This window comes from Hipposideros armiger, unplaced genomic scaffold (assembly GCF_001890085.2).
Source record: "Hipposideros armiger isolate ML-2016 unplaced genomic scaffold, ASM189008v1 scaffold_232, whole genome shotgun sequence".
In the NCBI taxonomy this organism is placed as follows: Eukaryota; Metazoa; Chordata; class Mammalia; order Chiroptera; family Hipposideridae; genus Hipposideros; species Hipposideros armiger.
The window spans coordinates 2,637,247-2,648,959 of NW_017731582.1; the positions used below are offsets into that span (position 1 = coordinate 2,637,247).

The 11,713-nt window shown below is 44.0% G+C and overlaps 1 protein-coding gene across 2 annotated transcripts in view; it reads right to left on the reverse strand.

Annotated features, from left to right (window-relative positions):
• SPEN (spen family transcriptional repressor) overlaps nucleotides 1-2,648 on the reverse strand; it is a 102,270-nt gene extending 99,622 nt beyond the window's left edge. For both annotated transcript variants that reach the window (XM_019654871.1, XM_019654869.1), the window contains exon 1: nucleotides 2,346-2,648. In XM_019654871.1, coding sequence (XP_019510416.1) covers nucleotides 2,346-2,428 — 83 coding nt within the window. In that variant the 5' untranslated portion in view covers nucleotides 2,429-2,648. The remainder of the gene's footprint in view (nucleotides 1-2,345) is intronic.
• Between the last annotated feature and the right edge of the window lie 9,065 nt (nucleotides 2,649-11,713).

Here is an 11,713-nt window from a genome sequence, read left to right on the forward strand (position 1 = left end):
TTTTAAAGTCGCTTTTAAAATAAAGGCGTTTCAGGGACACACGGTCTGCTGAGTTTTTAAGATAATCTGCTTTTTCTCTGCAATAGGTAAAATACTCCTTTAAATGCAGTCGTGAGCAATGTGCCAGCTAAACCCTCTTTAATACAGTAACGTTCCTCCAGACCGCCGCTTTTCAAGGCAGCTCGCATCCTCCTCCCCCTCCTCCCTATGTGCATTCTGAGATCTGCTCTGCTGATTCCCACATAAAGTGGGTCCTGGCCGCCATTTTAGAAAGTCATTCACACAAGCCGGACCGCAGCACCATCCACTTAAAAACCTTCCAAAACTCCGTTGACGATTTTCTCTTTCCTCTCCCTAACACCTCATCTTGCAGAGGGGTCAAACTCCCCGCGATAGGCATGCAATGTCTCTGGAATCTGCATAATGCGAAATGACACGTCTGGCCACAGAACACTGAGGAGCTAAGTGAATGCTGCAATGCACGTGTTTGCACGTCGGTGCATACAAATTTCCCAGGCAGAGACCTACAGAGAAAGTCTACAAGGAGATAAAGTGAGCACATCTTAGTGGCTTTTCCACTCCAATAATCTGGAACTAAGTGATATTTTTACCAAAACAGTGAAGATATTGGGGTGAGGGGCGGGTTAAGGGGGTGGAGCAGCTCTAGGGAGACAAAGTTCCCATTTGCTTCCCAACTGAGCCCGAGGTCCCCCCTTTATCACTCGGGACAGAAGCGGGCTTTCGCTCGCGGCCTTCCCCTCGCCTGGTTTCTCAACGCAGCGTAGTAAACACCAGGAGAGTCCCTGGAAGCGCGCCTCCCCCAGTCCTGCCGAGGACAGCAGGTTATGAATGGCCTCACTATTCCCGGCTCCTTTTCACACGCGGACACGCGCAGACGCGCGCTCCAGAGGTGAAGAAGATTTAATACCCCAGTAACAGCAACCACCAACAGAATCAATGATCCTCCATTTACAAGAGAGCGCAGCTCTGCTGCCGCTGCTTCCATTCCTTCCGCAGGCTGCTCCAGGGCAAGCGACGCAATCTATTCTATTTTTCCCATGGTGACTCACTAATAAGAGCGCTCCATAATTTCCTTTACTCACTAGATCGTAAGAAGTATTAAGAGTAAAACAAACTTAAAAACCTTTCAGGGTCTTGAGTAGCGGAGAAAACTAATTTTCGAGGACAATCAGATTTGCAACAGTCCTCAATCTGCACCAAGTGTAAGTAAATCGTCATTGTCGGTATTTTATACTAATGACTCTCTTAGTTATGGTACGCATACATTTCACGAAAAAAAACAAGCGCTGAATACTACTGAATAAGTAAGACCTATCAAGAACAACCCTTATTCCTGCATTTGATAGGCAAAAAAAAAATATTCTGGGAAGTTTGGGTTTTTTAAGCTATATCTCCTAATTTCTAAAGGCTTGCATTTTCCTAACCACTGATGAAAGACTTCTGGGTGGGAGGGAAAGGCGGCTCTTCAGCGGTACCGCCAGCGCGGCGGCGGAGGTAGGGAGCCCGGGGCTTCTAAGCGCCTGTGTGCGGCGGGGATCTGACCACTTGAGGTGGCCCTGCCATTGCACGCACTAGTCCCCACCTGCCTCCTCATCCAGCGACACCAGAGGCTGAAGGAAAGGAGGTGAAGAGCCGAAACAGGCACACCAACTTATATTCAAACACCATCCTCTACCCAATCCCGCAAAGCCCAAAACTGGGTCTGCCATTTCCATGTAGTTTCTAGGTCTGCACACCTTCCGTGAGAGGTCCCCAGAATCTAGTGTCTTCCCAGTTCCAGGATGTTCCGACATTACCTACCAGGACTTTTGTACAACCTGTCCTCTCGCACAAAAAACCTCCCTAGGTCAGACATTTCCGCGCGTCTGCAGGGCGAGGGGCGGGAGTCGCTGCGGGACTCCGGAGTTGGCCGTGAGAGGGCTGGCGGGGCGGGGTACGGTTCGGGTCCCCGGCCGGCCGCTGCTAGGTTCTGCCGTGTTGGCCGGACCGGCTGCTCCGAGCCACGGCAGAGGGACGCAAGGACGCGCGACCCCACCGCTGCCTCGCAGTGTGAGGCACCCTCCCGGCGCTGGCTTCGCGGAGGCCGAGCAACAGCCTCCTCCTTACAGGGAAGGGAGAGGGCGGCAGCCGCGCCCGCTCTGCCAAGGCCCAACGCCGCGACACGGGCTGAGGGACGGCCAGGTAGCCGTGCGCTCCCCGCACCCGTCCGTGGGTCTGGCCCGGATCCCCTCACCGGTTCTGCGCACGGGGAGGGGCCGGCAACGGGCCGGAGCCGGCAGCGGCGCCCGAAGAGAGAGCGCGGCCCCGGGCCTCGTGTCACTCACCGTTTGAAATGCTCGATGATCTTCTCTTCCCGCACATTCTCCGGTAAGTTGCCCACCCAGAGGTGCCTGGTTTCCCGGACCATGCTGGGCGGTGTGCCGGCGACCGCTGGTGCGAGTTCCCCCTCGCCGGCTTCGTACGAGTCCGTCAGCGCCGGGAGGCGGGCGCCGAGGCGGCGGCGGCGGCGGCTGCGGCGGTGGCGTCGGCAGCGGCGGCGGCTCCTCCGGCTCCCCCCCTTGCAGAGACCATCCCTCTCCCCCAGGTTCTGACTCTCGGGCCTCGCAGCTCCGCTCTGCCGCCACCACACACCCGAAGCCGACCCTCGAGCTCCGGCGGCGCATGCGCCCAGGCGGCGGCGGGCGGGGGAGGGGGGAGGAGGAGCGAGCGGGACCCGGGCGGCAGCGACTACGACGGAGCTGGCGCTGTGGCAGCCGAACGCTTCCCACCAACGCGCGCGCCCCGCCTCCCTCACCACGGGCGCGCGCGCGCCCGCCCGCCCGCCGGCCGAGACGCCGAGTTCCTCCCAGCCGGCGCGCAGGCGCGCGGGGAAGGGAGAAACGCGGGGCCTGGAAAGAATGCTCGCGCGCTCGGTCCCGGTGCGCAGGCGCGCGGGGAGTCAGCCGCGGGGAGGGCGCTCAGGCCCCCGGCGCGGCGCGAGTAGAGGCTGAGACCGTCTCCAGCCCCTAGAGCAGGGATCCCAGGCGCTGGCCTGGGGAGAAGAAAGAGGGGTGGGGGGTTTTGACAATGGTGTGTATTAAATCGGCCGTCAAGGCCTCTCTCCTAGGAAAAGCCAGAACACCTTCCCCTGTTCACCCTTCGGCCAGCTCCTGACCGTTTCCGGGCACTTGGATCCCCGCCTGCTTGGGAAAGTGTCAGAACAAGGCCGCCCTTCTCACCGCCCAGTTAAGCAATGACGGCTCAAACCCATCCCTCCCAAGAATCATTAGCTTGTAACGTTAAGCAACTTTATTTTATTTAGGATATTACGAAACCTTTTGCAAGATCTTCTTGCTGATAATTACGGTATACTAGAAATAGTACTGAAATGAGACGGTTACATGTCTAATCTTATTCTCCTCAGAGGATTTACTATAATTTAATATTTAAGCAGAGTAAGGGATTAGACTTCTGACCTTTCCAGGTTTAAGGGCTTTTAAGGCCTACTGTTGAACTTTTATATAAAGGCCAGTTTACAGAACCCTGGGGAAACCCCTCAAAATTAAGGCTACTTTATTTGGTCCAGGAAAATGGAATTGTTTAGAACAGTCAGCAACTCAATTTTCTTTTCCATATTTTATCTACAGAAATAAAATATCAGAGGTGTGGTGCTTCTGGTACAGACTGTATTTTAAATATTTGGTAGCATTCACTGTCTCCTTAAATACCAGCCAACTTATTTTGAATTGGAAAATATGGTCACCATAATCAATGGCACGAATACCTGAGGTCACCTGCATAATTCAATTCTTTTGCTCCACAGATGGTAAAGTTCCAAGTAGTTTTGTTTTCCACATAATCTGTCATAAGTTCCATAATGATTGTGTCAGAGAGTAAAAAACTGAATCATATTAACTTTTATTGTATTTGGTTTAATAGTCTATACTGTACTTAATAAACTTGATCTCAGCAGGTTTGATCAGTTGAGATCACCTCTCTTCCCTCCTCTCTCAGGATCTATAGAAGACTAAGCAAGCCCCTACCTTACACAGTTGCAACAATTACAGTACAAGATGTGCTAACGCAGAGGGTAACTTGACCATCCACTGAAATTATTTTTGGAATTTTGACAAGTTATTTCTAAAACTTCTAGATTCTGAGCGAGGTAATTTAACTAGTTTGTTTTCTATGCAATTTTCCTGGCTTATGTTTAATCGTCTATTTTGACACGCTTTTTTTTTTTAACTCTTTTGGGAACTTTAAGTAAAAGGCAGAAAAATAAAGAAGTCTATAAAAGTTAAAAACAGAAAAAGCACCATCACAAAAAGCACCACTCATTCATAATTTAGTTAAGGTATTTAGTGCCACGCCAAAGGTTGACCTTGTCTTCATGCAAATCAATCATTAAATGAAATGGAAATTTTTGTTCTGAAAATATTATGGAATTGATTCCTCAGTAAAAGTAAAAGCAAATCAACCTACATTCAGATGTAGGATTAGCCATTTACATTTTGCCATTTCTCTGTCACAACTATAACATAAGAGTGTCAGGCCAGTACACTATATCCTAAACTCATGAACTATATATAGTTCAAAGCATGAATTTCAATATAAGCTACCACAATATGAAATACATTTTAAAATATGATGTAAATTACTCATTTAAAACTGATAGGCTTGAATTAGCTGAAACCTCTGGGGGAAAACCAAAGTGTCATCATCAAGAACAGAAGAAGCTCAGCTCAATTGCATTAAAAGGGGCAACTGACAAAGAAGAGGATTCAGAAAATAGCAACTTACAGTTAGAGAAATAAAGGGCATATCTCACCTTGAATGCAGCCTTCAGTTAAAAACCATGCTGAAGAAAAATTCAAGGGCTAGGAAGAAAAGCGGAGCCTTTTAGAAGCAAAAAAAATCATTAAAAGGGAGACTAGTAAGAGTATGTAATTGTAAAATATGGTATATTGTACCCCCACAGAACAATAAAAGGATAAGCTAGAACAAAATAAGAACCAATTAAGGTGTATTTATGATACTTTCTCCATGGCACAAGAATAAGGGGACATTAAGTGAAAATTGAAAGCAACATGTTTACCAACTAAAATTTCTTTTTAAATGTAATTCTCTTAGATTAGCCTAAAGGTCTTGTTATAGCAGTTCTGTTTCCCCATGTAAAAAGCAGAGTAGATGCTTAATTTTCATAACTCAATTTGAAATGGGCAAAGTTTTTTACAAATACTTCCAAACCCCCACCTTTTGAAAAGTAGTGGAGGAGAAATTGTAGTGGAAGATTACTAACATACAAATTGTTAAGCAAAATTGAGTTAAAGTTCTCCCAAAGACCTTTAGAGATCACAGAATGTCAAAAAGATGAGCAAATGTCAAATTAAGTTAATAACATTTCTCATTTTACCAACGATTTATCAAAAAACTGAGAAATGGTCTCTGTTTAACAATATAAAGGCTTCCAAAATCCCATTAAACATCATTTGATAGCACCTCATACTCAGATTCTTTTTAAGTATTAGTTTCATCAAAATACCTGTTTGCAGAATTAGGGGCACCAGGAATAGCAACCAAAGTATTTCTTTTCGTTTCTTTTTTTTTTTTAATCTGATATACACTTCTCAAAAAAGAATACTCAGTTTATAAAATGTCAACAGCCTAAACATGTAGGTTATTTAATAAGTAAAACAAGTTTTAATTATTTGCTATTTAAATGTTTAATGTGCTCCTATGATGCCAAAAAATATTACGCTAACATTTATATAAGCAGATTCATTTGAAGGAAAAATAGCTCACATATAGAAGCTGGGTTCAAATGAGCAATTCAGATGGGAATTCTATTCATCTCTATAAAAGGTAATATTTGCAGGTTCATGCTCCTTTCTGATTCTTTCAGCATAATAAACACTACTTGATGTTGAACTGTGGGGGATACTGAAAACACTGAGGGTATGAATGAAAGACATTTAGTAAAATAGAAATAGCCCTGGATTAAGAGTAAAACATTTCGGTTCCAATTTTGTTACTGGCTATATGGCCTAAGCAAGTCAATTAAATCCTCAAAGTCTCAATATCTTTATCTGCAAAATGAGAATAAAAACATCTGTTTTCTCTACTTTGTATGGTTGCTAGAAGTTTCAAATGAGATAAGAAAAAGTATTGGAAAGTAACATACCATAAAAAAATCATGAATACTATTAAGTTGACTGCTAATTTCATATTAATATCAAAAGTAAGCATCAGTTGAAGTTAAAAAGCATACCATTACCAATTTACACCATTTTCACGATTATAACCAGGTCTTATGGTTAAATCAATATGCAGTAATTGCATATCAAGTACACAGTTCCTTACATTTTTTGCTGACTTTTTCTATTGCAAAGCTCTAATATAACAACAAAAGTTATTAGTACATCTTAATAACAACAAAAGTTATAAAGTACACGCCCTTTGCACAGCTTCAAATCAAGTGTTTGATTTTCTCAGTGCTTTTCATTTTTATTGGCAATGTATCAGGAAACATTGGGAAAGCTTTTCTCTATTTTTGTTCTTGTTACAAATATTTACAAGGGCAGAATTTCTTCATAAGTATTTATCTTTGTATGTTTTCAATAGAAAGGCAACCCACTCTCTTATCTGATTTTTAAATTTATTTTAACAATTAACAACTGAGGTTCATTGAAAAAGATCAAAAAGTAGGGTGTGATCTCTTTTTTCATCTATGATAAATGGATGTTGAAGTGAATTTCCTCATTAGTGTATTAAAGGTAATTGAGAAAGGTGACATTAAAGCAGAGCCATTTGCAAAGAAGAATTAAAATTGATGCGTTTTTAATCGGGTGTTATTTTCACACTGTGAGGCGCTCCTGTATTTAGCATGCTAGATGTGTTCAAAGAGTTCAGTCATCTGTAATGGAAGCCCAGTTGGGGAAAGCATCTGAGCCTCAAACTCAGGCTTTGAATGCTAACCTAGCCAATAGAGCAGATAAATTAATATCACCATTTAAACAGAACAAAATAATTACCAGATATTTAACAAGAATTTAGTTACAAATCAAGTCCCAAGCTGCTAAAATTAAAATGGTTCATGAAAACATATACTTAAAATATAAGCACTTATTTCTAAAGGCTTCATATAAAAATATATTAACTAGCCCTAAAATTATCAAAGCCCTCAACCACATGAGAATTTGACAATACTAACAAACTCCTTCTATTATTAGAATCAGTTTTTTTTTTTAAAAAAAAAGAACAGAAAATAAAACCAACAACATTACTATACTTTCTCAGACTGTTTGACATCTTGCTAGTTCTGAGGATCAAATGGTAAAAGAGAGCAGTCTATTAACAGACTTATATAGCAGGCTTACTCTGGTGAAATTACATATACATAAATTATCAGAACTTCAATCAGTTGAACAGTATTAGCTAGCTAGTCCTTCTCTAAATCATTCTTACAGCAAGCTAACACTTTGTAATCTACTTTACTGTTCCGCCCTCTAAGAAAGCTAAATAATTTATTCCATGTTGTTTTCAATTCTCCAGAAATGCATATAATGGCTGATATTTTCTTTAAATCAATTCTTACGTGTTTACCATTTCCCTGGATAGTTGCTAAAAGTAACCTTTTTACCTCTATGAGAAAATACTGCTAATGTACCTAATATTTAAAATTAAGAATACAATTTACTGTTTATGGCATTGGATAAAAAATAGACTAGAAAAATATTTGCAAGTACTAATCATGGTTGTACCTATGTGGCAGACTGTGAATATTTTTTAAAGGTTTTCTATTTTCTAAACTTCTCTTTGGTTAATATGTATTGCTTTTATAATTAGAAAAAGTTATAATAAAGTGACTTTTGGAAGTCAGCATCTGGATTACTTTAGTTAAGGGTTCCTCTGAAATGTTGATACTTGACTACATTAAATCAACATATTTACGTTAACAGATCCCACATGAACAAAATGTTATTCTCTATGTTAACTCAGAGGTTTCATTGAACCTTTTAAAACTCTACAGCTAATCCTCATGTGAGAAAAAAACTTAACCTCTTCACTATAAGTGATATACATTAGCCAAAACACCCCAGGTCTAGGAGGATGTAACTTAAATATCAGGAAGTAAACAGAATATAAATAATATAAGTCAAGGCTACTGGCTAATTCAGAGAAGACTATTCAAAGTGCACTTGATGGAACCTCAAAAACAATAATACCAAATAAAATGTGTTTAGTAACTTGTTACGTATGTATTGAAATTTTCAGAAGATTTAGGGTTTTAAGCTCCCATACCTCTCCTCTCAAAGGCCTGACTCTAGTTTGAAGTAGAGAATGCAATAAAAAAATTACTTATGTACTCATTCAAAATATGTTTTAAAACTTCCATTTTAATTCGATTATTGCTATTTAATAGTAATGCTTCTTTAAATCACATAACTGCCTCAATATCTGGCATTAATCTTCAGAATAGTAATGATTGCTAACTTATATAATATTCAATGATTAGACACTTCAAAACTTTTAGCCTAAAATAAAGCCACATTCTATTTAAGAACTAAGTAGGGCATGATGCATTTCTGAATTAAATACTGGAATTATTATTAAGGCTTTTAAACAGTTAAATTTCAGTATTTTAATAGAGGAGATAGTAGTTTTTTTTTTCAGGCCATATACTACAAAAGTCCTTGGAATAGGGCGGGCCAAGTGGCACGTTGATTAGGAGTTGGCTTGGGAGTGCGAGCTCAGAGAAGCAGGGCCCTGGTTCAGATCCCACATGGGCCAGCCACGCTGCGCCCTCTACAGCTAAGATGGTGAACAACAGCTCGACCTGGAGTTGGGCTGCCAAGAGTTGCCAGCATGGCGTAGGCTGCAGCCCCTGTTTCAGTGGGCTGCCATAACCTTTGTGAGTGGCCATCCAATGGCTGGGGAGCAACTGCCTCACCCAAGAAGAGTGCAGTGGTAGTACCAACATGGGTCAGTGAAGCGACGTCCTCCACAACTAGACTGAAGAACAAAAAGGACAGCAACTTGTCTGTTCCCCTTCCCTGATTCCCCAGCACTGTTCCCCTCCCCCAATTTGCCCCAATAAGATATTTTTAAAAAGAAGTCCTCGGAACCATCTCTTACATTTCTATTTGGAAAATACTTTGGCTGAAAAGAGAGACTGCCTCAAGATAACTCTCTTTAAAGATGCTACATTAATTTAAAATCGGTTTTCTAAGAAAACAGAACCAGCAAGAGTCATAGCTAAAGATTTCACTGTATACTGTTAGCTGGTGGGAGGGGTGCAGTGAGATAAACTAAAAAGAGGGGTTTGTGCTTTCCCTACAAGATAAACATACACTCAAGCATAAACCTTTTACTTTAAAAAAATTCACCCGAAAAAGTGGCTTTACACCAAGATACTTTTGTTCTTCATTGTTTTCAATTTATAGTTTCCCTCAAGATCAGTTTCCAGGGTCTATTAGACAGCACATAACTTTGATTTTATGCCTATTCAAAATTATAAAACATATTCAATATTTTCTTCCCCTTATTTACTAGTGGTATCCTTGCTGTAGGAACTTGGACTTTCAAGACTCTCGTTAACCATAATTTGTTAAAACAGAATCTCTCACAGAAATTCTGCGAATTTAAGGGAGCGTTAAATCTGGTAATTTCCAAGCCTCAAATTATAGCCTTGTTAGCAGGGGGAGAATTCTATTGCTTACTAGTACTTCAACAGCCTCTAGAAAGCTTTTTATATACTACGAGTTCCTGTTGAATCCAGCACCAACTCAAAATTCCCACCAGGAAAAAAGATCTCCCTTCCTTAGGAACCACTTGAGTGGCTCCGCCCAGAGCGATGACCTGGGCTGACCTCGGACTCCGCGCTGTCAATGGTGCTTTTCGCACCTGCGGGCAAGTTAGCACAGCCAAACAACTTCAGAGACAAAATGCAGCTCGCGATCGTCAAATCCCAAATTGAATTGCCACGTCAGTCTTTAGGAGCCCGCAAGGTGCTCTCTTTGCAAACAAGCTCCCTCTTTTAAGTCTTGTATCTATGAAGATCTCAAGGTACATTACACGCTAACGAATATAGGAAGGCAGGCACTCCAAGGAAACAAAGCTCACACTAGAGAAGTGGCCAGCCTCTGTGCCCTGCCAAGAGAACCTTAACCTGCTGGATTTCAAAAACGGGATTGGATGGAAGTGGATTACATGGCAAGGTAAAGAGCTTTGAGGGGCGGGGGCGGGTTTTTTTTTTGTAAGAACCTACAACCTTGGCAATAATTTCCACCACACTCCTGAGGAGGGGAGGAGGCACTTTAAGAAAGAGGAAACACGGTTACTATGGTTACCGTTTTTCAAGCTCAGTTCTGCAAAGGGAGACAGAGCTGTCCGCCAAGGCACTTGCTTTGTCCGCATCCACACACCGAGGACAAACCTAGCGGCCATCCCCGCCAGCCCGAGCAGAACAAGGGCAGTGTTCCAAACAGAGAACACCTTTTTATTTTGGCTTAGTGAATAAGAACTGTAGACAGCGCCTCGTGGAAGCCAGCCCGGCCACCACTCAGTCCTTCCGCCAAGGCTGTCTCCCCAGTTTGGAGAAGGCTCCTCCACACTCCTGACGGGGAATCCAGTCAGGAGCCATTCCAAACATGGCGCAGGCAAGAGTGGAAGGGAACCAAAGAGACACGGTCCAACCTCAGCCCTTAGGCACAAAGGAAGGCTCATCTCCAGGAAACTCGCGGTGCAGAATTAATAACTCCTCAAGAGCCTACAGTTTCCGCAAGTGGGGGTTGCGGAAACAGTGAGTAGGGCACAACGGAGACGCTCATAGGAACTTCATATCAAAGACGCTACCGCAAGCAGCGTGGAAAACACGGCGCGGCGAAGACTACCCAGTGCGCAGGCGCGCAGTGCAACGATTCGAGCGCGTGGGGCCTGCCCTCCCTTCTCTCAAAGGCCAGGGGAGTTGCCCCAACGCGCTTGCGCAACGACGGGACGTTGGGGGAGGGGAGAAAAACCTGTTCCCTTCATTGTGAGAGAACCACCCTATTCTTCGAGGGGAGCGCGCGCGTGCACGTGCACATACCGCGCGCGCGCCACGCTTGCTGCCCGGTCCCTTGCGCATGTTGTGGGAGGGAGGCGGTAGCGGAGCTTGAGGCTTTTTGCTGAGTTTCTCTGAGAAGTTTCTGGAAAGACGGAGCCCAAGGGAAGATGGGGGATGGGGAGCACAGGGAAGCGAGCATTTGAGAGAAAGAAAGCGAAAAATCTAAAGCACACCGCCAGCGCCCTCTTTCCAGCCATCGAGCCACTGCCAAAGCAAAGCCCAAGCCCACCGAAACCCTCAGGGCAGAGGGAAAGGCTTGGGAGCCTCAGCAGCCTCTCTTCCTCTGCCTGTGCCGAGCCCCCGAGGCCCTTCAGCACTGGAAGAAGGGAGAGAGCAGAGGGGAGCGATGGAAGGCCTAAAACGCTCACTGGATGTTTGAATGACGGAGTGAAAGCCGGCATCCGCCCTCTGGAGCTGCTTGTGCGCGCTCGTGGGCCCCCTCGGCTCTTCGCTGCGCTCTGGAGTGTGGGCTCTGGAGTGTGGGCTCAGGGCGTTAGGATTCCACGTGGCCGCCGAAGTACTGGTCTGGGGAGGCCTTTAACCCCCGTTTCTTTACTTTGTCCTCACTTAAGCATTCTTTGATCCCTCCTTTCCTGTCTTCTCTTTGAT